The sequence below is a fragment of the Engraulis encrasicolus genome, chromosome 24 (assembly GCF_034702125.1).
Source record: "Engraulis encrasicolus isolate BLACKSEA-1 chromosome 24, IST_EnEncr_1.0, whole genome shotgun sequence".
NCBI lineage: Eukaryota > Metazoa > Chordata > Actinopteri > Clupeiformes > Engraulidae > Engraulis > Engraulis encrasicolus.
Genome location: NC_085880.1, coordinates 48,977,486 through 49,003,645, shown reverse-complemented (window position 1 = coordinate 49,003,645; position 26,160 = coordinate 48,977,486). Strand labels below are relative to the sequence as shown.

At 43.8% G+C, this 26,160-nt stretch overlaps 2 protein-coding genes across 2 annotated transcripts in view; one reads left to right on the top strand and one right to left on the bottom strand.

The window, feature by feature from the left end:
- psme4a (proteasome activator subunit 4a) overlaps positions 1–2,016 on the bottom strand; it is a 90,408-nt gene extending 88,392 nt beyond the window's left edge. The window contains exon 1 of the mRNA XM_063191871.1: positions 1,488–2,016. Within this exon, the coding sequence (XP_063047941.1) occupies positions 1,488–1,684 (197 nt within the window). The 5' untranslated portion in view covers positions 1,685–2,016. The remainder of the gene's footprint in view (positions 1–1,487) is intronic.
- A 5,492-nt stretch (positions 2,017–7,508) lies between these two features.
- Positions 7,509–26,160, top strand: part of wdr27 (WD repeat domain 27) — a 206,146-nt gene continuing 187,494 nt past the window's right edge. The window contains exons 1-3 of the mRNA XM_063191326.1: positions 7,509–7,679; positions 8,121–8,265; positions 9,830–9,954. Coding sequence (XP_063047396.1) covers positions 7,509–7,679; positions 8,121–8,265; positions 9,830–9,954 — 441 coding nt within the window. The remainder of the gene's footprint in view (positions 7,680–8,120; positions 8,266–9,829; positions 9,955–26,160) is intronic.

Genomic DNA, 26,160 nt, shown 5'->3' with positions numbered 1-26,160 from the left:
AGACGGGGGAGGGAGAGAGGGGGGGGGAGAGACAGAGAGAGAGGGAGACAGAGAGAGAGACACGGGGGAGAGAGAGAGAGAGAGAGAGAGATGGGGGAGAGAGATAGAGAGAGAGAGAGACAGAGAGACAGAGAAAGAAAGAGAGAGAGGGGGGGGGGCTACCTGCTTGACATACTAGACTGCTACATGCCTTGGCATCTCATCAGTGTCCCCCTTTGCGACAACATAATTCTGAAGGACACCTATTGCACCACTGCATTGGACCACACACACACAGTCACACACACACACACAGTCACACACACACAAACACACGACACACACACACAGACACACGCACACACACAGACACACGCACACACACAGACACACGCACACACACAGACACACGCACACACACACACACACACACACACACACGCACACACACAGACACACACACACACACGCACACACACAGACACACACACACCTGTCTGATTGTGTCATATATCTGTTCCTGCGGTTTACAGTCAGCGCCATGCTTTTCTGTGGGCAGTGAGTGAGATCACATGATCGAGGGGTTGTTGTTGCTGCATCTCTTTTCTCGAGAGCAGGGCCTATTAGTCTATTTGTGTGGTGCTGTCTGTGCCCTTTTCCAGGAGTTGGGGAGACTAACACTGACAGGCCGACCAACCGACTTGTGTCAGAAGGATAGGGTGACAAACATGTGCATGCATGCACGTTAACGTGAGAGTGACACGGCACATTGGAGCAAAACAAATGCCTGAAACTGGTCACAGATGATGGTCAACAAATCAAAACAGAAGCGTCTTTTTGGAATAACAAGTCCCTTGAAATTAAACGTATCCTTTGTAAACAAATAACACCAGCCACTGCAAGACCTCACAGTTGAAGATGTGAGTGTGTGTTAAATATTTCAGGCCAATGTTTAGTTAAACATTCCCGATTGTTTACAACTTTCAGCTGTAACTGGTGGTCATCAACTGGCATTACACATCACCACCTAGCTAACTCTTCTAGAACATTGTAAATAAAACAAAGAAAATCTCTCGAACAGGCCTAAGGATAGCAGCTAATAGAGATAGAGAGATGTTTAATCATTCTGATGCTGAAAAATATGCTGTCATTCTTCCATTCACCTAGAATACAACAATCATGCATGACAACACGGGGGCACCATATTGGCTGTCACGTCAGCTGTGGTCCAGGAAGTAGAACTGGACTAGCTTACAGAAATAGCGATGTCTCATTACGCTTAGAATGAGCTTAAGCACACGTGGATTTAGGCTTGAGTATTTTTAACCAGAGCGAGGTATTTATGCAATCGCCCTGAATCATCCTGCTAAACACACCACAAGCAGCACTTTGCATTGGTTCCAATGGCAGTGAGCTAACGTTAGCTATGCTGGTGATGTTGTCATGATGGACCAAGCAGGAAAAAGTAGCCAGCACTCGAGGTAAAATAAAAGAGACACAGTACTCACGTAGAAAGTCTCCTGGTCCAAAACATACATCCCGGCCATAGTTCTCGGAGGTAGACAGCTCGCCCCAAGTTCTCCTTGATGCTGGCCAGAATCTGGTTGGACTCTCCATCTAGTCTGTCCGCGTAAGGCAGAAGTTTGTTGTAAACAATGTCTTTCTGAGGGACAAAGCCTAGGGTGTCTGGCACCTCTTTTTTCATATTACAATTGCCCCTGACCAATCAATAATTGCTGTTTCGGATATAGCGACAAACTCCCAAAGCCACACTGAAAAAAATCCGTTGGTTTGACAAGACCACAACCAATATCACATCACTCCCAGCAGCAGCAACAAACACATCGGATCTCCTCGCTATGTCATTCTGATTCCCATTTCTAGACGTGGAAAATATGCAATATGCGTCTATACAATTGTTTGTTAACTCGTTCGTAGCAACACGATCCTGGAATTGGTATTTTTTCAAGTGTGCATCTGCACCGACTGTCTGTCTATCTTCTGACCTCCAACGCTGTTTGATGCCTTCCCTATGTAGTCTGCCTGGCCCGCTGCACATGCAATAGCAACATACGTCACATAAGCTGCGCCAGAGCCATCTAATAACAGAGTTGCGCAAACCGGGGACCAGGAAGTCGGTTGGTGATGTGATTCGCGTAGATTAAAATGTTTCTTAACAGTAAACTTCTGTTCGCTGGAAAATAACACAGAACCATCACATACCAAACAAAGATTAAGTACAAACAAATTACATTATCTTTACCACATTTTCTGTGTTCTACGACCACCTCCTGGAACTAAGTAACTTCTAATAGAACTAAAGTCAATGGGGATTTCCATGTTAACACTCCGTGAGGCTCCATGAGAGCCGCCATTGCTGTGGAAAGATTGGTCCATAGAGGTCTATGGGAGTGGCGTAACTCTGTTATTAGATGGCTCTGAGCTGCGCCAATGGAGAACGCGTCAAAATAAAAGTCATGTTGTTGGCCTCGTTAGTCAACACTTGTTTGTTTGTTTGTGGCTGCTGTGGTTATGCAAAACTGGAAATGTAAAAGGTAATAAGCCAGTGGCGTAATATTGTGTACAAGGGGTCATCAATCAAGGCATCAGCAGTGTTTCGTGTCACTGCGACCTTTTGCATAGCCTATCAAATCATGTGGTCTTGATGTGTGTTTTGTTCAGGAAGAACTGATTAATTAGGCCTACTTAAGGCGGGTTATCATTAAACCTCTACTACTTACCTTGTTTTCACTAAAATAATGAATTAGTATTTCGTATTCCTGAGACCCACAATTTCTATTTTTCATTCAAATACTAGATTCATTCATTCATTCATTCATTCATTCATTCATTCATTCATTCATTCATTCATTCAATCAATCAATCAATCAATCAATCAATCAATCAATTAATCATTCATTTATTTATTCAGAACATTAATTCTCACATAACATAGTACAGTAGGCCTACCTACGGGGTGGGGCTACGGCCTGGGCCCTGGAGAAGTAGGCCTATTTGTACCTGGGGAGGGGGGGTCCCCCATGCATTCTCTCATTATAAATAGAACACAGGCCTGCTGCAATACTTGCATCCTCAACCAGACGTTCTATTTGGGATGTGGGAACTAAATCTTTGCCTCTTTGCCTCAACCACTGCAAAAACTGATAAGGTGTTTTGGGCCTAGATTGTAAACTGTATGCCGAGAACCTGCACTGCAAAAAATGAAATCTTAGCAAGCTTGTCTGAAGTAACAACAACTGATCAATCTTATTTGAAGTAAAAATCACCTATACTTTTAAACTGGAATTTACTAGAAATTAGACTATTTATAGGCTACTTGTTTTCGGACATTTGTCCATAGGGCAAGATATTTTTTACTTGATTAAGATTATTTTACTCGTTTCAAGCAAATATTCCTTACAACAGATAAAAAAAAAGTATCACCAAGTCATCTTGCATGGACAAATGTCTGAAAACAAGTATAAATAAACTAATTTCTAGTTCAAAATTCCAGGTAAATAGTATCCCGTTATAAGGTGATGTTTACTTCTAAATAAGATTGATTACATGTTTTTACTTGAAACTAGAAAAATAAGCTTGCTACGATTTCATTTTTTGCAGTGTGGCTAAGTAGTAAATTAGCGTTGAAGGCTAGTGAATCATCCAATACAAAAGCCTGGAGTTTTCTTAGCACACTGTCTGTGCAATGAATCTATAGCAGGTCTCCAGCTGCACCTGAACACCAAAACCAAGGAAATGGTGGTTGACTTCAGCAGATCCAGCCCGCCCTTGGTGCCTACAAACCCCAACTCCGGTGAAGTTGGGACGTTTGGTAAACTGTGAATAAAATCAAAATGCTATCATTTTCAAAACATTCAATCCATTCATTAAATGGAGAATAGTCAAAAGACAACATATTAAGTGTTAAAACCGAGAAAAAATATTGTTTTGGGGGACATACGTACTCATTTCTAATTTGAAAACTGCAACACGTCTCAAAGAAGTTGGGATGGGGATCAGTGAAATGTAATAAACATCCAAATAAGATACAACAACAAGGAAGAACATTTCAAAATGAATTGATGGACAATATGAGTGTCCAGGTATAAGACCATCACAGAGAGGTTGAGTCACTCAGAATTAAAGATGCAGAGGGAATAATTACCATAGTTATTACATACATTTTGGAATTCCCTTTGATTTACCATGTTTTAGTGTATAATAATACATATTTTTGTCATTAAAAATCATTGTAGGTTCATGACATCATGAAATATTGGCTATAGTCTCACTAGCACTCCAAGAATTACAGCTATTGAAAATTGACCATATTAAGAATGCTTCATGTTTGCAAATGATAGAGGGGTTTAGCATTCTCCTATGCACCCGAGCTTTTGATATTTTGATATTTTATTAGGATCCCCATTAGCTGATAAGACATATCAGCTACTCTTCCTGGGGTCCACTCCACATATAATGCACGAGTGGCTGCATGCTGTTTAAACTATGTATACCATTCAGCACTGTATTTAACTCTACAGATGAGTGAGAACAACTTAACCAGTACACTGCTGCACTACTGCACTAGTGCACTACAGCAGAGCTCACTTGAAATAGACCCAGAAGACATGGGGAACTGTTATTTGCTTACAGAAGTCAGCAGCAGTTGCAGAAGTCATGTCTTTTTGAAAATAATAGAGTCTTGCACATCCTGTGCTACAGTGAAAATGGACCATCCAACTTGTGGTAGTGCTAACTTCAAAAGTCAGCCTCCATGATGGCATGGGGATGCAGTACTGGTTAAGTTGTTCCCACTCATCTGTAGAGTTAAATACAGTGCTGAATGGAATAAATGGGTTTTAAACAGCATGAAAAGCCACTCATGCATTATATTTTGAAGGGAGATCTTCAATTACTACCACATAGTAAGGACAAAGTGCATTCTCTACTGTGTCTTCAGTTTAACTGCATCATAAGGATCAGTAAGGGATAAAATGGCAGGCTTTTGATCAAGACCTGTCACGCTGTACTACAGATAGGAAAACATTGCAAAACATGACAAGGAATACACCCACCATTTAAGCTGGTGAAATCATGTCCAAGATAGAAATTAACACTATTTTTTATATAAAATTATCTAATCGGTTAATGTATTTAACTGTTAAGTGTTTTGTCTTTTGTTTTGTTTTCAGTATTCAAGGCAATTTGCTGCCTTGTATTGTCCCCATCCCAACTGTTTTGAGAAGTGTTGTTTTTACATATTCATGAATAGGCCTACCCCCCAAAATAATAATATTGGTCAGTTTTGATGGCTGATATGTTTTCTTAGTGCCACTCTCCATCTAATGTAAGAATCAGACGTTTAAAAAATGGCAGTAGCCTATTTTGTTATTATTCACAATTTACCTTGTGTCCCGACTTATGGAGTTGGGGTTTGTATATGGGTTCTATTTTTTTGTTTTCTCCTGACTGCGTGAAAATAGCTGCGCACAACTCAACCTCTGATTGTTGGAAACCGCTGTCGGTGAAAGAAATCAGCTCACATGGTTGGCTGCCAGTGCCTTGCCCCTCCTCACAACACTGTGTTTAAGTAAAGAAACCCATGTATTGGTGGAGAGAATGGAGATTGTTAGCACTTACAAGTAGTGCACCTTGACATAAACTGGACTGGTCCACACAAACTCAGATGCACTCTGCAGGAAGGGAAGGGCTATGTATTTCCTCAGAAGGCTGAGGCAGAGAGAGTAGAGAGAGAGAGGTTCCATTGGCCCATTGTTTCCGGGTTCTATTATTGCAAGGGGGAGGGGGGGGAAATCCCCCTTTAGGCAGACCTAGGCAGACCTAAGGACGGAGAAAAAGAGTTTTGAGTTTTTGCAAGATATTGAAATATAATGCTGTTGTCAGTGATGTCATCATGACATATTACTTCCTGGTACGAGGAAACAAGCACAAGTGGAGGAGGCAAGGCCGCATATTGTAATGCACTCCTAATCACAAGTGTCTTCCAGATCGAAATGATTGTGTAGAACTAACGGCAGTATGGGAGTTCCCAGGCTAGGGGGAGCTTGGCTGGAATACATACAGTTTAAAGTCTCCATCTAGCGGGCAATATTAGTAACTACACCTCCTGTCGTGCCATGGTTGCGAGTTTTTCTTCAGTGACTGCTCAACACAGGTAGCCTACGTGTAGTAGGCCTATTCACAAAGTTCTTCCTTAAAAATTCTCTGATATTTATCTTCGCCTCACTCGCTTCGCCTGCTTTGTGTCCCTACCGTTAGAAATCATCATTTTTCTAATTTTACAATGTTTGTTAGGCCTAAGTTTAATGGGCATGCACGTGTTTGAATAAAACTAACTTTGATGTTTTATTCTATTATTCTATTAGGCCTAACTAACTTTATTAACTAACTTTATTCTATTAACTACAGACAACATTTCATCCACATAAGAATGAAAATATTGCCATGTAGTAGGCCAAGAGTAATCCATCTGCGTGAGAGCCAGGTTAGGCCAAGAGAGCATTTTGCAGAAAGTTACAAATAACGGGGGCTGCTGATGCTGGATGACATGCGTGAAGTTGAACGAGTGTCACACATGCGCATGTGCGTGGTCTTGGTAACTAGGGGCAACAGACTCACAACTCAGGTCGCGTGGGGGATGTTGACATCTGCACATTATGTCAAAAGTTTGCCGCTGTGTTTTCTGTATAGAAGTAGTTGCAAAGTTGCCGACGTGTCTGATCTGTCATTGTTTCTCTCGGAGTCTGACCTTCACAGTGTTGTTGTAAGTCATTGTAGTGTTGCAACATTGCTCAAATCTATCTTGCATGCAAAGCCAACGTCTGTGACCGTGCGTGTTATCTGGCAAAGGAAATGCTAAAGCTTGTTAGCCTGTGAAGTTGAACGAACCTATAACTACGTCGTGTTTTGAGAAATATTTTGTGTATTTTGTATCGTATAGTTTTCGGTACACAGTACACAGTCAGTCGACATACAGTAGTGAACATTACCCTGTGAACATAGAGACCATATACATACAGTAGTGAACATTACCCAGATAGGCTTAATAAACTAACCTATTACGTACCAGCAGGTGCAAGCACAACTGCTACCTCTAAACTGAGCTGCAATTGATGATTACTGAAAGGCCCTTTTTAATAGCCCTTATTTTTGTTTTCTGTCACTGTGTAGTCAGAGATTCTTTAATTAAGTGTACATCTCTCTTGTGATAACGTGTAGGCCTACTAATAATTAATAATCATAATGTCCGTCCAAAGCATGTCCTTTTAGGTGTCTTTATTGTACACACTAACACAACTACCCCGGTATTACAACATGTGTCTTGTGTTCCGGTCTATATGTATTCTATAGGTGACAATGGGTAGGTTATCCCTCTTGTGGCGTGGGGGTAGTACTGCATATTAAATTACTCAGGATACTACATATCTCTACTCTCTCTGGTGTAGTTCTGAGTCTGTAAGCCCCTTGTAACCCGTAAGAAGACGTAAGAAGACCTCGCCTCAGCAGGCATGGACGACGGGAGGAACGCCGCTGGGGGGGATTGGAGCATCACTGAGACGCACTCCACCGCCTGCAGTAGACTTTCAGCCCATATGCAGCTGGACTGCTGCCTCTCTCACAGTGTCCTCACACACCAGGGCAAAAACCTGATAGTGCACAGCAACGCAGACCCTGCACAGGTATACCACACACACACACACACACACACACACACACACACACACACACACACACACACACACACACACACACACACACACCAGGGCAAAAACCTGATGGTACACTGCAACGCAGACCCTTCACAGGTATACCACACACACACACACACACACACACACACACACACACACACACACACACACACACACACACACACACACACACACACACACACACACACACACACACACCAGGGCAAAAACCTGATGGTACACACACAGCAACGCAGACCCTTCACAGGTACAGGTGTGTGTGTGTGTGTTTGTGTGTGTTCAGGCTCCACTGCTGCTAACGGGTCATCACGGTGCTGTGAGTGCGGTGTCCTTTGGCAGCAGGAGAGATCCCCTTCTGCTCTGCTCTGGTGTGTGTGTGTGTGTGTGTGTGTGTGTGTGTGTGTTTAGGCTCCGCTGGTGCTGACGGGTCATCATGGTGTTGTGAGTGCGGTGTCCTTTGGCAAGAGGAGAGATCCCCTTCTGCTCTGCTCTGCCTCTGAAGACTACCTCATCACCTGGGATGTGGAGAGATGCTACCAGAGAGCAACACACGGTAAGAATTACACAGCCTGGTCCTGACCATCCCATAATACTGCCATTAGCCTGGTCCTGACCATCCCATAATACTGCTCTTTCATGTGTGTGTGTGTGTGTGTGGGGGGGGGGGGGGGGGGGGATGGGGGGTGTGTACTGTATGTGCAAGAAAAGAGAGAGTGAGGAGTGAGTGATTGTGTGTGTGTGAAACGGAGGGCAACTAGCTGAGTGTGGCGTGGTACATACGTAAACCTCCCTCCTGAAGCCTCATACAGTACAGTATCGGTAGCGTTGGGCTATTGCACTGGTCCTTTAATGTGTGTTTAGCCGGATCACACCGCACTCTCGATTAAAAGGTGCCAAACATAAACAAAAACTGTATAAAATTGAAAGAAAAATGTCTGCACACTTAAATCCCCTTTGTGTTCTTTTTAATAATAGGCCAAGCTTTCGGTCTACTGACCTTCCTCAGGGCTCAGTTCAGCTGAACTGTAGACCGAAAGCTTGACCTATTATTAAAAAGAACACAAAGGGGATTTAAGTGTGCAGACATTTTTCTTTCAATTTTACACTGGTCCTTTAATAAAAAAAAAAAAATAATAATAATAATAATAATTTTATTTGTATAGCACTGTATCATACAAGGCATGCAACTCAAAGTGCTTAACAAATGGGAAAAAAACATCATTGTTAGAGATGTATTTAAAAGGAGAGGTAGAGAGGAGAGGCAGAAATAGCAGGAAGGCAGAGGGTCATATTCAGCATTAGCAACTAGGGTATGTAAACTTTTGGACAGGGTCATTTGGGTAGTTTGGGTTGTGATCATGCTTTTGAAAGAGTAAACACAGAATATTGCTAATAAATATCTTAAGCTAGTCACTAGCAATGAGTGAAAAAAAAGGTTTTGTGTAATCCTTCATATTTTGTGAGAAATCGCGAAGAAAGCGTTTATTCTGCTGGGGTATGTAAACATATGAGCACAACTGTATGTTTTGAACCACTCTAAGACGTGGCCGGACAGTCCTACCCAAGATTCAAGGCGGTCAATTAGTATGTTATGGTCTATTGGGTCAAAGGTTGCACTGAGGTCGTGGAGGATAAGTGCTGAAACTTTGTTAGCAGCAGTGCTGAGCCTAAGATCACTTACTATTTTGGTTAGTGCTGTTTCATTGCTATGATTGGCTCTAAAGCCTGATTGGAATTTTTCCAAGATATCATTCCCAGCCAGGTGTTGATTAACTTTTTCTAGTATCTTGCTTAAAGGTGAGGTTTGATATAGGTCTATAGTTGTTTAAAAGAATTCCGATCTAAATTAGTGTTTAGTCTTTAGTCTTTAGTCTAGCAGTATCGTACTGTGACTCCCATTGGCGTGGTGGTTGTGAGTTCGCGCTCCCGCGGGGACCGGAATGCTCAATAATACGTCAGGTTACATTTGTGTGTGTGTGTGTGTGTGTGTGTGTGTGTGTGTGTGTGTGTGTGTGTGTGTGTGTGTGTGTGTACAAGAAAAGAGATTGTGTGTGTGCAAGAAGTGAGGGTGTGTGTGATATACAGTATATAAAATAAGTATATTTCTTTTCTTAAAGGAGCGTTGCCATCGGGGACGGTTATTGGGACCCTCCTTGGCCAAGTGGTGCACGTCTCCTTCTGCCCTCTGGACCAGAGACTGGCAGCCTGCTCAGGCTCAAAGATTTACATCTTGAACCCCAAGGTAGGCAACCGAACCTGTTCTCGACTCAGGCTTGAACCCCAAGGTAGGCAACCGAACCTGTTCTCGACTCAGGCTTGAACCCCAAGGTAGGCGATCTGTGACTGTGATTTACATCTTGAATCCCAAGGTAGGATATCTGTGACTGTGATATACAGGTCCTTCTCAAATAATTAGCATATTGTGTTAAAGTTCATTTTTTCCCCCATAATGTAATGATAACAAATGAACTTTCATATGTTTTACATTCATTGCACACCAACTGAAATATTTCAGGTCTTGTTTTGTTTTAATATTCATGATTTTGGCATACAGCTCATGAAAACCCAATATTCATATCTCAAAAAATTAGCATATCATGAAAAGGTTGTCTAAACAAGCTATTAACCTAATCATCTGAATTAACCAATTAACTCTAAACACTGGTAAAAGCTTCCTGAGGCTTTAAAAAGTCTCAGCCTTGTTCATTACTCAAAACCGCAGTCATGAGTTAGACTGCTGACCTGACTGTGTTTAGCATTGAAGTCAATGGCAGTGGCATTGCATGAGGGTTATGAAAGCCCAGATATCATTGATGCTTAGCTGTCAGCTGTTTTTTGTTCTTTGATCTGGTGACCCACACTTCCCTCTTCATTATACTCCATAGATTCCAAGTATTCTAATTTGCCAGACAGAACATTCCATTGACTTTCAATGGGGTTTCATTTCTGGCAAATTAGAATTAGTTTTTTTTCCCTTATTGGGGACTCTTCTTTCAGGACATGTATGTATTGTGAAGGGATGGACATGTATGTATTGTGAAGGGATGAAGGGTCACCGCTCATCTGTTTAGAAGGTGCAGGAGTCAGTTGAAGTCTACAAAAAGGAGACATCCGCACTAAGGATAGACGGATATATATATCGGGCCGATATTTGCATTTTTTAAGTGTATCGGTATCGGACGATACGCAATTTTTATTATTTTATGTCATTCGGATTTTTTTTTTTTAAAGCACCAAGACTCTTTAACAATCAAGTAATGTTTAACAATCAAGTAATACAAAAAATAGAGTGGGTGTTTAAATGTTACAAGTTCTACCTCAATTTAATAATGTTTATTTTTAATTTGAGACTTGGAATATTTGACATTTTTTAACCTTTATTTAAACCCATTTTGGGTTTCGGGTTATCGGCCAAGGGTGATGGAAAAAAAAATCGGTATCGCATTAGCCATTAAAAAAACTTGTATCGGTCGACCCCTAATCCGCACACCTCAGGTCTTTCTTGTGCACATCTTTACTCGAGTAAAGCTTTGTACAAAAGAGACCTGAATTGTGCAGATGTCTTCTTTTTGTACAGGACATCTATTTTAAAAGTTGAAAACCATGCAAAGAGGTTATCAGGAGGGTTAGAGATCCCAGAATTCAGTGGTTGCTAAGATCATATTTAGATTTTAAGTCAAAATATGAACGTCAAAATATCAAAAACTATACATTTTATGGGTTGTTTTATTGAAAGGATTTAGTATTATTTGCTATATCATGCCCTTTCTTTTAAAAAGTGGGCAACTAAAGGTTATCATTACGGTCTAGAGTTCCAGAGGCCAATGGTTGCCAAATTTATGTTTAGATTGCCATAAAAAAATGAACCGGTAAGCATATTTCCTGGTGTTGGCTGGCCGACTACCAAAGAGATTTTTCAACTGTCAACACCAGCTGATGTGATCTGATGTAGTGACAAATGCCTTCACAACAAGTAGTAGTGTGACATTACTATCATTACATACACCTGTGGAACCAAACCAAACTGGGGTCCGTTTCTCCATTCTTGTCGTTGCTAACTGTCTTAAGACCGACTTAAGACCATCTTACCGTTCCCTTGGATTTAGTGGTGAGCGTCGTTGTCGAGAGAGAGTTGAGTCGCTCGTATGAAGGACTTTGCTAACGACGACAGTAAAGACGCTTTCGAGAAACGGACCCCTGGTTTGAAACAATAGCTGGCATGCTGTGTGTTTTGGAATGATTGGCTAAAAACCAAGCTGTGAATGCAGCAAGTGCAGTCAAATGTACCAACTCATTATGCAGCAGTAAACAATGTTTATTTCACAGTGGATTTGCGTACAGTAGCTCCTGGAAGGTCTTGTATTTTTATTTGGCAGCCCACAGAGTCATTCAAAGTGGCTGATGGCCTCAACCACATCACATTCAGCCTATTGAGGTAGTTGCACTGGCTACCAGTGAGATTTAGAATCGAGTTTAAAACTCTTCTGGCTTCGGCCCTAAACATATTGTAAATATGCTTGAGCAATATCATCCTAATAAGGTCTTCAGAATCTCCTGTACTGGTTGTGCTGAGGGTCAAGTCTAGACAGGGTGAAATGGCATTTAGTCATTATGCTGCAAAATGCTGGAACCAACTTCCTGTCCAAATTAGAACAGCCTAAACAGTATCTCGTTTTAAAAGGAAATTAAAAACAGCTTTATTCTCATCTGCCTTTGGTGATAGTTAATTATCTAAACATCTAACACAATATAGTTTCTTTTTCTTCCCTTTTCTCTTTCTCTACTCTTTAGCACATTGAAGGACAATTTTGTATGATACTGTGCTATATAAGTCATTTTGATTGATTGATTGATAGATTATTTCATATAATTTCTTATTGTATAACTGTGTCATGTGCAATGCATAATATACTGTACCTTAGTTTGGCTGTCGCAACCGCAAATTTCTTCGAGACTTTGGTCTGGCTAACTAGCCATGTCATCCCATTTCTCTGAGGAAGATGGAAAGGGAGTGTCTAACTTGTCTAGCTCGCGGTTATGAACCGCCTCCATATGTCACTGGTTGGGATATTAACCGGTAACCGTTTAACCGATAGTCGACCGGATCAACTTTAACCGGTTAACATTTTCTGCCACCGGTTCACCGGTTGTAATAATAATAGCAATAATAATTATGATAATAATTTCCTCCCAAAAAGCCCCAAAAAACAACAATTCTGAGGTTTTAGTACGATAATTCAGCCTTTTTCCATCTGGTGACAGTGGCTTGACATGGCAGATCCTGTCTGCGCAGCAAAAAAACGGCTTATGTGAAAAAAAAAAAAAAAAAAAAATCAGTACTGTGCATATCAGGCACGCGAATGTTGTATAAGATAACCGGTTAACTGGTTGACCACCGGTTAATGAGTCTCAGTACTCGGTTAAGAGTTTTTTCAATTTTCGCCATCCCTAGTCACTGGTTGAAGCTACAATTGGCTCCTATTCCCTATTAGGGTGACAGAATGGTAGCTCAGTTTGCCAGACTGAAGACTCGAAGAGACTTGCCGTCACGATAGTCGAGCTAAGTATGCCTTGCTGTTAAGCTAGTTGCTGCTCTATTCTTCCTCAACACCATAATTCGCCTTTGGCTAAGCCCCGCCCTCTTGGGTTACAGTTGCTAGGTCGGACAGATAAACTTTCTATGCGCTGTGATAACGTGATTAATGCAGTGACTGCCTATCGCAGCGGTTGTTCACAACTAAGAAATAAAAAAAAACTCCATTCATACTTTTTATTTCCTGAACTGTCATGCATCACAGTTGTTTAGCTGTTGTGGGATCTCAAATTCTCACCCTGTTATCGATTTTCATATTGTAACCAGTGGCACCACGGTAAGCTAACTCGCATAGCCTATGTCCCTGGCTCAAACTGTAGTTGTTGGACGAAATCACCCAACGTGATGGATGTTGTCATATTCAAAGCTACCACATCAATATGTAACATTAACGTTTGGCGTTTATGTCTTCAATAGCTCAAGAAAATAACCTCCATCAACTGCTAGTCAAAACAATCCTGACGTGACTGACAGTGAACTTTGCTAGCGCTGTTTCTTCATTAATTTAGGTCAGAAAACCAAAATCCTACCCTGAAATAGGTTCGTGTTTTGCTTACAACTTTACTGAAAAGTTACACGAATGAGATGGTGGCATGATTGGAACACACAAAGTATGTTTGATGATCCGTGCGCTTTCTAGTCGAGTGAGGATGCCGGGACCCTTCAAGCCAGACTATTCAACTGCTAGTAATATTAGTCCGGTTTTAGGTAAAGAGGAAAGCGATTACCTCCTGTTACATCGCGGGGAAACTTGCACCTTTGTCACAAATACCCCAGGCACAATTTCCAGTCATATTTTAATAATACGACCGTAATATCTTGCTAAACCCTACTTGAAAACATGCGATTTCAGCATTGAGTTCAATGGAGCGCTGTCAAATCTGTCCAAACTGTCCGAGGTTTGTCCGAGGTTGTGTTAGGTTTTGTGACTTTTCTTGGCCTCTAGGGGTCACTCTTGCATCCTTGCCATGTTTGTTTTGACAGCTTGATTTGTTTGTTTTGACAGCCATGTGCTTCCTTGTTTTGATGTCATGTGATGCTTTGTTTTGATAGTCATGTGATTTGTGCCCCACCTGTTTTTGGTTTACTTTCCCTCCAATTCTTAATTGCCAATTACCTTGGGTATTTATTCCGCCCTGTGTTTTGTTCTTGTCACTGAGTCTTTGTGCTGGTTGAGGGTGAGTCACTTGCATTCTTTGAAGAATACTTTGTGTAGTGTCTTCTTTTAAGTCACTTCAATTGACGCCTTGAGGTGGTCTTAATGGTATCGATGGTTTATTTCATAACAAAAAAGGTAATCATTTTTCCATCAAAAGTTGTCACGAAATTAAAGTTTACTAAATAATAAGTCCATAATCCAAACATAAATTGCCATCGGAAAATAAAATTAAAACCTTATGCCTGCTGGCGTCTTCCAATTCTATTTCCAAGAGTTGCACAAGCATTCCAGTTCTGAGCACCTTGTATCCACACACGCTACCTAATTAAAGGTGCAGGTGCATCAATGACTGAATCACGGCACCTGGCTAAATTAAGCCCACCAAATGCCACATAATTCCAAACGTCATTCCAGATTCGGCCAGCAGGTGTCATAAAACCAAAAATATGCAAAATGGCTCCTACACACCGGCCCCCTTATTGGTACCGGGCAAGGTACAATAATAAACAAAACACAACTAAGGAGCCATAAAGAAAACAATCATAATCCAAGCAAATTATTTCCATAAGTCATCATATGTACAAGTTCTATCCAACACAATTACAATTTTTTTGTATTTTCCCTTTTATATATTTTTTTTTTTTCAAGTGTCCGTAAGTACAAGAATGTCCTTTCAAGAGCTCATGTACATTAGAGTCTTTCTTGAGTTGTGTATGTGGTGCATTATGTCTGTGTATGGAAACGTCGCTCATGTGTGCACGAAATGTGACGCTCGTGTGTGCACGAATAGATCCAAAGATCTACAGAGTCCATGATCCAAGTGTGCGCATGTGAAGACTGGATCCATCAGTGTATGTGAGAGTTCAGACAAAGCAATGATTCAGGTTACCAATTCAGGTTAATTCATATTACATCACAATCATTCATTCAAGTTCATGGTTCATGTCACATTCATATTCAATCAAAAGGTAACTGATCAAAGTTCAAAGTTGTACTGTTTCAAAGTTGCAACAGGTATCATACCACATACATTTTTCATAGTGTCAATCATTCATCCCATATCCAAAGGGTCCTAGTGGCAATAGGGACAGCAATTAACACACCATCATCACACATGCAACTTCATTCAAACTCAACCATCTCTGCTCTTTCTTGTAAGGTTGGGCATGTACTGTATGTTCCCTAACCCATACTTTCCATAAGAGGTCTGCTGAGTATTGCACTGGTTCCTATTTACATCTGCTGTGTGTAAGCTTACTGCAAGTGGACAGCTAGTAGGGGAGGCACTGCCTGCCGTTTTGATTTCATTGAATGTTATTGGATACACAGTCATGTATTTTTTCTTTGCTTTCAATTTTCTTTCCAACAGGTTTTCCTTTTCAGGTGCTAGGCTCTTTGTGGTAAGTATTTCCTTTCCAGTTTGTCTCAGGTTCAACAGGGAGAATTTGTGCTGATCCTTCGTCCATGTATTCATTTTGAGAATGTCCATTTCCAGTTCCATTTCCATTTCTTTTTCTTTCTGTGAGGCAAGTACAGACCTGGGTCGTTCAGGGTTCTGGTCTTTGAAGAATTCTGGAACATTTGGCCGAGTGTTTGAGTTCAAGAGTGCGCTGGCCTTGAGACCACGAGATGCGCTATGTGCCTTTTCCAGTTTTGTCTTTCCATTTCTACTCTGTTTGATGCTTATCATCTTATCACCTTTCCTCTGGTGATGTATTCCATGGTGTGGCCTACTGAACCTCACCTTTCCACTTTGGGTGACATGGTCATTGGATGGAGCTATGTCTGTCTGACTCCTTCCTACATTTCCCTCTAAAGAGGTTGTGCACTCCATATGGTGCTCTCCATTCTTTTCCATTTTTCTTTTCAGGGATACAACATGCAGTTGGGCCTGATCATAATTATTTGTCACGTTTTTGTTTTCGAATGTCAAAGGTAAGTTATAATGGCTATTTACAATTTCCTTCGAAGTTCCATTTACAATTTCCATCGTATGCATTTGCTGATCGACTACTGACAGTTCTGAGCTTTTCTCTGTAGCTGCCAGTTCTGGGGAATCTTTGTGATGCTGCTCAATCAACTCCTTCATGTCTCTTATAGATATGTGGTTTGTTGTGACAGCAGTGTGGGTTCTTTGTCCTTTATCAGACATTTCTTGTGTGAGCTTAGCCACAACCCACCCTATGAGTGTTCTAAACGCATATGGACCTGTACCTCTACTGTTTATCACCTCCATAGGCTCCATGAGGTTTGCTGCATTTGTGCCTATTAGCAGCTCAATGTCAGCATCCAGATGCGGAATCCTCACTCCATGTAAGTATTTCCATTTGTCAACAGATTCTTGTTTTGGTATGTGTTGTTTTGTCACAGGTAAGTGTGTTTGTGTATACACTGGTGGAAGTTTGTGGTATTGCGTTCCTTCCATATTGCTTACTTCCAGACCAGAGACTATGCTACTGGGCACCCTGCTCTCCTGGCCCATTGTACACAGCATGATGGAGATGTTCTTGCCAGGGACGCTCAGCTTTTCTTTTAGCGAATCTGTACAGAACGTAGCTGTGCTACCAGGATCAAGAAATGCATGGGTTGTTACTACTTTGCCACTATCTGACATCCTCACTTTAACCGGTATTATAGCTAGAGTGCATTTGCCTGATGTACCGGCCCCCATTGGGTCACTCGCATTCACCATTGCATTACTTAAAGTGGTGGTTTCAGCTTTGGGCTTAGCTTTTTCGTTCACTGTAGGGATGTGTAGTACAGTAGGGTGCAGTAAAGAGCATATGTCACACGTCATTCTGTTCTGGCATGTTTTGCCTATGTGGCCCTTTCTAAGGCAACCAAAGCACATCCCTTTGGCTTTCAGGTAGGCTATTTTTTCCACATTGTTTTCATTCTTGAATGCATCACATTGATCCAGATTGTGATCATTTCCACAGAATATGCACGATCCATCATTGGCAGTTGGGTGTATAGAAACAGACACAGGGACAACTGTGGTGGCGAAGCTAGAGCTACTTGATCTGGGTTTCCTCTGTTGCATAGATGTTGGTGTCACTTTGGCATCAGAGGGGGTCTGGATATCGCCAAACACTGGGTCGAGCAATGCCCTAGCTTGCTTCTCAATGAACTCTACCAAGTCCTTGAAAGTTGCCCTGGGTTTCTTATTTTCCTCCATGTTGCTAACAATTGCACGCCATCTATCTCTTAGTTTGAATGGCAATTTCGACACTATCAGCCTCATATTGCTGGAATTTTCAAGCTCCTTTAAACCATCAATGTCGGCCATAATGTTGAAACAACTGCGCAAGAACAATGCATAGGAGCGCAGGTCTTTGGCATTTTCTGGCTTGATGGTTGGCCAGTTCAAAGCCTTATTCATATGGGCTGATGCAATTTTATATCCATTTCCAAAATTGTATTCCAACTGTTGCTTGGCCTCATTGTATGCAGTGTTGGGGTCCATGTGTAGGAAACTGGAGACTAGGCTCCTAGGTTCATCTTTTGTGTATTGTTGTAGGTAATACAAACGGTCGTCCATGTTCTCAGTCTTTTTTTCCACGAATTGCTCAAATGCTTTAATGAAGGTGCGATATTGTAATGGGTCACCATCAAACACTGGGATTTCTCTGCCTGGCAATAAGGAGAGAGCCTGCTGTTTCACTAACAGTGAAGTGATTTCTGTGTGCCGTTTCAAGATTTCAGTGACGTCATGTACATTTGCATTTGACGCGTTTCCATTGGGTTGGCTTACTACTGGGGCGCTATGATGCGCACTGGCGCTGGCTATTTGGGCAGGGGCTATTTGGGGACTTTGCGCATGAACATTCTGCTGCACAGTGTCACTTTGGGGTGTAATTTGCACTCGCTTTGCTTTTTGCACTGTTGCAGGGATTTTGTATTCAGTAGGCGTGCCGAATTTGTGTAAACCGGATAATGAGCCTTGCTCCTCGGCTTCTCTATAAATTTTCAATTTTGCCTCAGCAGCAGCGAGCTCTGATTCATGTGCAAGTTTTTCTCTTCGTGCCTGAAATTCTGCCTTACACCTAGCCAGTACAGTAGCCTCCTCCAAGTCAAGGTCACTTTTCTTATTTAATGCATCAGTTTTTGCCTGTTGCGCAGCGAGATCCGCTTCAGCCTTTATCCTTAACTGCGCGCTCGTCCGAGACGCGCGACTAACGTTACTTCTGGCTTTGACGCTCGGGGCTGCTTGGGATATACTGTCATGGGGCTTAACAGTCTCGTTTAATTTCTCCTCTTCCGTAGTCATTTCCTTTTTCTCCTCTTCAGTATTTTCCTCTTTCTCCTCCACATCAACATTCTCGCTACGGATCCATTTCAACACTCCATCAATGAATTCCTTGAACAGGTTATATTTCGGTTCATACCAGTCTTGCTGATCTGCTTCCTGCTCTAATGCATCAGTCATTAAATGCTGCACTGATTCGTGAACATCACTGAATTCAAGTAAATACTGGTCAAATGTCTGCAGTTGCTTTTCAACAAGGGGCTTTTCTTGGCCAGCTTCAATAGAATTGTTAATTTCCTTACGTTTACGTGTAAGAACACTAAGCTTCCCTCTACGGCTTTTCAGTAATTTAGACAGTTCCCTGTCATCACACATTGTTTCTTCTTCCTGTAGCTTCTCCATTTTAAACTTAACAAAAAAGTATCCAACAAAGGCTTAGTTTTCTTTTAAATTAAATCATTGCAACACGGTAGCCAAATAGAGTTCAGTTCTCTTACAGTGAGCGCGGCGGCTCGAGTTCAAAGTCAAACTTGAGCACGGCGGCCCAAGACAGGTAAGAAGAGTAGGCTACAGCGACTCAAGTTCACAGCGGGCGCGGCGGCCCTGGTGAGAAAACAGTTTGTACTCACAGATCAGTAGTCCAGTCTCACGAAGCACGGGTCCACGTATTTCACAAACCTTGATTCTCTTCAAGTAATCCACATGCAATCCATGATTCGAAACTGGTAGGCTACTTCTCCACAAACGCACAGCTCCGGGCACCCACAGCGATTTCCAGCTCTCCACCGGCGCTCACAGGTGTTCCGGATTTCCAATCAGCCGGCGTTTCCAAACTTCAGCTTGCTTCTTGTTTGACAGGCGATGTTCGATGTTCTTCTCCAAACTTTCGGCGATTTCTTTTCTTCAAGCACTTTTCTTTTCAGTGCATTTCTTTCGGCGACCTCTGTTCTTCAACAGGTTTCTTTGTCGTTCTTTCGGCGATGTCCTTTTCTTAGCGCGTTGATTACTCGCGGGGTTAAACTCTTTACGCAGATTCTTCTTCTGTTCTTCTTCTGTTTCGTGGAAGGTTTTGAACCGTTTCTTGATTCTTTCGTCGTCTTGATATTATTCTTCTTTAGACAGCTTTCCTTTTTCGGGTTTCCAATCTTTCTTCACGCTTTCGTCGTCTTGATAATCTTCTTCTTTAGGCAGGGGTCATCTGGCCTTCTCCATCTTCTTCCAATTTGCAGGGTTTAACGATGCTTCTTCTCTTTCTTCTTACAGGTTTCCACGGGGCAAACGTCCAACTTCTCTTCAGATTAACGATGCGTCTTTTTCTTGCAGGTTTCCAACGATGCAGAGGGTATATTTTATCTTCTTCCAGGTTCTAATGCCGTTCTTCTTCCACGCAGTGTGCAGCAAGGTTTTACTTGTGGTCTTCCAGGGGTTCTGCTCCAATGCAGTAAGGTTTTAACTTGCACTCTTCCAGGGGTTCTTCAATGCAGAAAGGTTTTAACGCTGCACTCTTCCAGGGGTTCTTCAATGCAGAAGGTTTTAACGGCACTCTTCCACGGGTTCTTCCTCTTTACGCAGAAAGGTTTTAACGCTGCACTCTTCCACCGGTTCTCCTCCAATGCAGCGAGGGTTTTAACGTTGTAGTGTCTTCTTTTAAGTCACTTCAATTGACGCCTTGAGGTGGTCTTAATGGTATCGATGGTTTATTTCATAACAAAAAAGGTAATCATTTTTCCATCAAAAGTTGTCACGAAATTAAAGTTTACTAAATAATAAGTCCATAATCCAAACATAAATTGCCATCGGAAAATAAAATTAAAACCTTATGCCTGCTGGCGTCTTCCAATTCTACTTCCAAATGTTCCACAAGCATTCGAGTTCTGAACACATTGTTTCCACACACACGCTACCTGTGCAGGTGCATCAATGACTCTATCACGGCACCTGGCTCAATTAAGGCCACCAAATGCCACATAATTCGAAACGTCATTCCATATTTGGCCAGCAGGTGTCATAAGACCCATAAATATGCAAAATGGCTCCTACACTTTGGAATTACTTTTTGCCTTCTTGAATTTTTGCCTTCGTTATTTTTTGGACTTTAAAATCTACTTTTGTTGAACTTTATCCTGGAACTTGCCACTCGAAGCTTTTTGTTTGAAATTATTTGGATCCTCTGTGCGTTTGGATTTTACTTTATTTTTTGGAATTCTTGATTGCCTTGAATTGGACATATCTTTTGCATGCTGTGGATTTTTCCTGGACTTTGCCAAATTAAACATTTTTGAACTTGATCCTTGTTTGTCAGTCCTCTGCATTTGAGTCATTTCTCTGTTTTGCCTAGTGGGTGTTCACTGCATTAGGCCAGTGGCCAGGGTCTCAGTCCCAGCCCAACCCTAACAGAAAGACTCAGTCATGACTGACTCAGCAGAGGCTTCTCTGACTGGCAACCCAGCAGAGGTTCAGAACATAATTGCCGCTTTAACAAGCTTTGGAGCTACCATGGATACTCATGGACAAGCATTAATGAAACAACAAGAAACCCTTGCTCGCCACGATGAAATGCTACGTCAAATTGGGAATGCCCTTGCACAGTTGACTCCTCTACCTTCGTCTCCTCCTCATGTTCACCCTTCTGCTCCACCTGGTCCGGCCTCTGGCTCTGATCCATCGTCTGCTCCAGCTCCAGTGCCAGCTCCTGTGCCTCCTGCCACGCTGCCTACTACACCTCATGAGCCCCGTCTTCCTGCACCACCGAGGTATGATGGCAAGCATGGTGAGTGCCGTGAATTCCTTACGCAATGCCAACTTACCTTTGAGCTCCAGCCGGCCACCTACACTTCTGACCGCAGCAAGATTGCATATGTAGTGACATTGTTGGCTGATAAGGCACGCGCTTGGGCAACATCCATTTGGCAGAGACAGGGACCTGAGTGTTCTGATTTCAAGAAATTTATGGAGGAGATGCTTCGTGTCTTCGATCAGTCAGACATTAGCCAAGATGCAGCCAAGAAACTCATGTCCATTCGGCAGGGAAGAGGTAGCGTCGCAGACTATGCCATCTCTTTTCGTACACTTGCAGCAGTCAGTGGATGGAATGATACTGCCCTGGTTTCAGCTTTCCACCATGGCCTATCTGACCCCATTAAAGATGGTCTGGCGTCTATAGGTTGCCCTACTGTACTTGAGACGCTGATCTCTCATGCCATTCGCCTTGACAACAGAATTAGGGAGCGTAGTCGAGACCCAAGCTTTCCTTATCTCACTGCTTCATCCTGGAGTTCACCCAACTCCGCTAGTGACTGTCCAGAGCCCATGCAAATTGGCCGTACTCGCCTCACCGCAGCTGAGAGGGAGCGCAGAAGGAGGGACAAGTGCTGCCTCTACTGCGGCAAACCTGACCACTTCCGAGCAGCATGTCCTGAGCTCTTGGGAAAAGGACCGTCCCGTCCAGCCGAGGGAGGGTTGTGACGGGGACCACCCTCTCTCCCGAACTTCCTGGCCAAGGAGTCTACATCCCTGTCTCCATCTCATGGGGTGAGTCTGTCCATTCCTGCCAAGCATTGTTAGACTCCGGGGCCGCTGGTAATTTTATAGATGTCCATTTTGCCCGAAGAATCAATGTCCCCACTGTTCCCCTTGAAGTTCCATTGTCAGTTTCTGCTCTAGATGGCCAGGCTTTAGGTGATGGTAGAGTAACCCAAGTAACTTCCCCAGTTGTTCTCAAGTTCCAAGCTCACCGTGAAGATATTTCCTTGCACCTGATTAATTCTCCAGAGTTCCCTGTAGTTTTGGGCTTCCCTTGGCTTACCCGCCACAACCCTCATATTGACTGGGCAACAGGCCAGGTTGTGGAATGGGGCCCTACATGCCATGCCTCTTGTTTGCTCTCTAGTTCCCCTGTGTCTCCTGCCGAGCCCCCTGATCTCACCGAGTTATCTCAAGTGCCCCCAGAATACTGGGATTTGAAGGAAGTTTTTAGTAAGAGCAGGGCTGCCACTCTCCCTCCTCATCGTGCCTATGACTGTGCCATAGACTTGCTTCCCGGTGCTACCCCTCCTCGTGGCAGGCTGTTTTCCCTTTCTCAGCCAGAGCGTAAGGCCATGGATGAATATATCAAAGATTCCCTAGCTTCTGGTTTCATCCGACCCTCCACCTCGCCTGCTGGTGCGGGCTTCTTTTTTGTCAGTAAGAAAGATGGGGGATTGCGACCATGTATTGACTACCGAGGTCTCAATAAGATAACAGTGCGCAACCGCTACCCTCTACCGCTGATGTCCACTGCATTTGACCTGCTCCAAGGCGCTACAGTCTTCTCTAAGTTGGATTTGCGGAATGCATATCACCTCATTCGTATCAGACAGGGTGACGAATGGAAAACTGCCTTTAACACCCCATCAGGACACTATGAGTACCAAGTGATGCCTTTTGGGCTTACTAACGCACCAGCAGTCTTCATGGCCCTTATCAATGATGTCCTGAGGGATATGATCAACAAATATGCTTTTGTTTACCTTGACGACATATTAATATTCTCCAAGACCTTGAAAGAACACCGCCAACATGTCCGCCAAGTCCTTCAAAGGCTACTCAAGAACTGTCTATTTGTGAAAGCCCAGAAATGTGAATTTCATGTGCCAGAGGTCTCCTTCCTGGGCTTTACGGTACGGACAGGACAACTCCAGATGGATCCAGTCAAGACCCTGGCCGTCCAGGACTGGCCCACTCCCAGATCAGTGAAGGAAGTTCAGCGTTTCTTAGGTTTCGCTAACTTCTACCGCAAGTTTGTCAGGAACTTCAGTTCCTTGGCAGCTCCCATCTCTGATCTCACCAAAAAGACAGCCAGGTCGTTTACCTGGTCTCCTCAGGCAGAGAAGGCTTTCAATGACCTCAAGCACCGCTTCTGTTCTGCACCCATTCTAGTCCTCCCTGACCCTTCACAATCCTTCATTGTCGAGGTGGATGCTTCGGACAGTGGCGTCGGTGCTGTCCTATCTCAGCGCTCGGAGGGAAAGCTGCATCCCTGTGCATACTATTCCCACCGTCTGAGTCCTGCAGAGTCCCGCTACGATGTGGGAGACCGAGAACTGCTTGCTGTGAAACTGGCACTTGAGGAGTGGAGGCACTGGCTGGAGGGAGCTCATCATCCGTTCCTCGTGTGGACGGACCACAAAAATCTACAGTACCTCCAGCAAGCTAAGAGGCTTAATCCACGACAGGCAAGGTGGGCCTTATTCTTCAGTCGGTTCGATTTCACCCTGTCGTACCGCCCTGGCTCGAAGAACACCAAACCTGACGCTCTCTCCAGGCTGTTCTCTTCCACTGACAGGGAGAGTGAAGTTGGTCCTGTTATTCCTGTGTCCCGGATTGTGGCCCCTGTTCGCTGGGGTGTGGAGGAGGCAGTTCGACAAGCTCAGCGCCAGGACCCTGGTCCTGGGACAGGACCACCGGGCCTCTTGTATGTACCTCGTTCAGCTCGGGCCAAGGTTCTCCAGTGGGGTCATTCAACCCCTCTCACTGCTCACCCAGGAGCTGGGAGGACCCTTGAGTTCCTGGAGAGACGCTTCTGGTGGCCGGACATGAAGGAGGACGTAAGGTCGTATGCCCTGGCCTGTGAAGTGTGCACCAGAAGCAAGAACCCACGACAGCGTCCCCAGGGGCTCCTGCACCCTCTGCCCATTCCTCGGCGTCCCTGGTCTCATGTGGCTGTCGACTTCATCACGGGCCTTCCAGATTCTCAAGGTAATGCTGTCATTTTAGTTATAGTTGACAGGTTTTCAAAAGCCTGTCGTTTCATACCATTGATCAAACTCCCTTCTGCTCTTGAGACTGCCAAGCTAATGTTCACTCATGTTTTTCGAGTCTTCGGACTCCCACAGGACATCGTCTCCGACCGAGGGCCCCAGTTCTCCTCCCGAGTGTGGCGGGCGTTCTGTAAGCTGATCGGCGCCACGGCCAGCCTCTCCTCCGGGTTCCATCCCCAGTCTAATGGCCAGACTGAGAGGCTAAACCAGGACCTGGAAACTATGCTGCGGGGTCTGGCGATGGACAACCCGACGTCGTGGAGCACCTGGCTGCCGTGGGCGGAGTACGCCCATAACACCCTCCAGTCATCTGCCACCAGGTTGTCTCCGTTCCAATGCCAGTTCGGGTTCCAGCCGCCCCTGTTTCCTGAACAGGAGGAGGACGCCGGGGTGCCCTCGGTCGATCACTTCGTGAGACGGTGTCAAAAGACTTGGCGCAGGGTCCGCACCTCCAGGGCCAACCAGACTCAGGCCAACCGCCGCAGGCAGCCTGCCCACAGTTACCGTCCTGGGCAGCGGGTTTGGTTGTCCGCCAAGGACCTTCCTCTGCGGGTGGAGAACCGCAAACTTGCTCCTCGTTATGTTGGCCCCTTCAAGGTGGTGCGCAGGGTGAACCCTGTGGCCTATAGACTTCAGTTGCCACGAACTCTGAGGATCAACCCCACGTTCCACGTGTCCCTGTTGCGGCCCTTACTGTCGTCCCCTTATGCCCCTGCCCCCAGGGGTCCCCCACCTCCCCGCACCCTCCGCGGTCAGACTGTGTTCACTGTGCGTCGCCTCCTGGACTCCCGCCTTCTCCGTGGCCGCCTCCAGTACCTGGTTGACTGGGAGGGCTATGGGCCTGAGGAGCGCTGTTGGGTGCCTGCTCGGGACGTTTTTGACAAGGGGCTTTGTCGGGACTTCCATCTGGCCCATCCTAATCGTCCTGGGAGCGCCAGGAGACGCTCCTTGAGGGGGGGGTCCTGTTAGGTTTTGTGACTTTTCTTGGCCTCTAGGGGTCACTCTTGCATCCTTGCCATGTTTGTTTTGACAGCTTGATTTGTTTGTTTTGACAGCCATGTGCTTCCTTGTTTTGATGTCATGTGATGCTTTGTTTTGATAGTCATGTGATTTGTGCCCCACCTGTTTTTGGTTTACTTTCCCTCCAATTCTTAATTGCCAATTACCTTGGGTATTTATTCCGCCCTGTGTTTTGTTCTTGTCACTGAGTCTTTGTGCTGGTTGAGGGTGAGTCACTTGCATTCTTTGAAGAATACTTTGGAATTACTTTTTGCCTTCTTGAATTTTTGCCTTCGTTATTTTTTGGACTTTAAAATCTACTTTTGTTGAACTTTATCCTGGAACTTGCCACTCGAAGCTTTTTGTTTGAAATTATTTGGATCCTCTGTGCGTTTGGATTTTACTTTATTTTTTGGAATTCTTGATTGCCTTGAATTGGACATATCTTTTGCATGCTGTGGATTTTTCCTGGACTTTGCCAAATTAAACATTTTTGAACTTGATCCTTGTTTGTCAGTCCTCTGCATTTGAGTCATTTCTCTGTTTTGCCTAGTGGGTGTTCACTGCATTAGGCCAGTGGCCAGGGTCTCAGTCCCAGCCCAACCCTAACAGGTTGTCCTTTTGCTGCGCTGTGATTGGTCAAAAAGCAT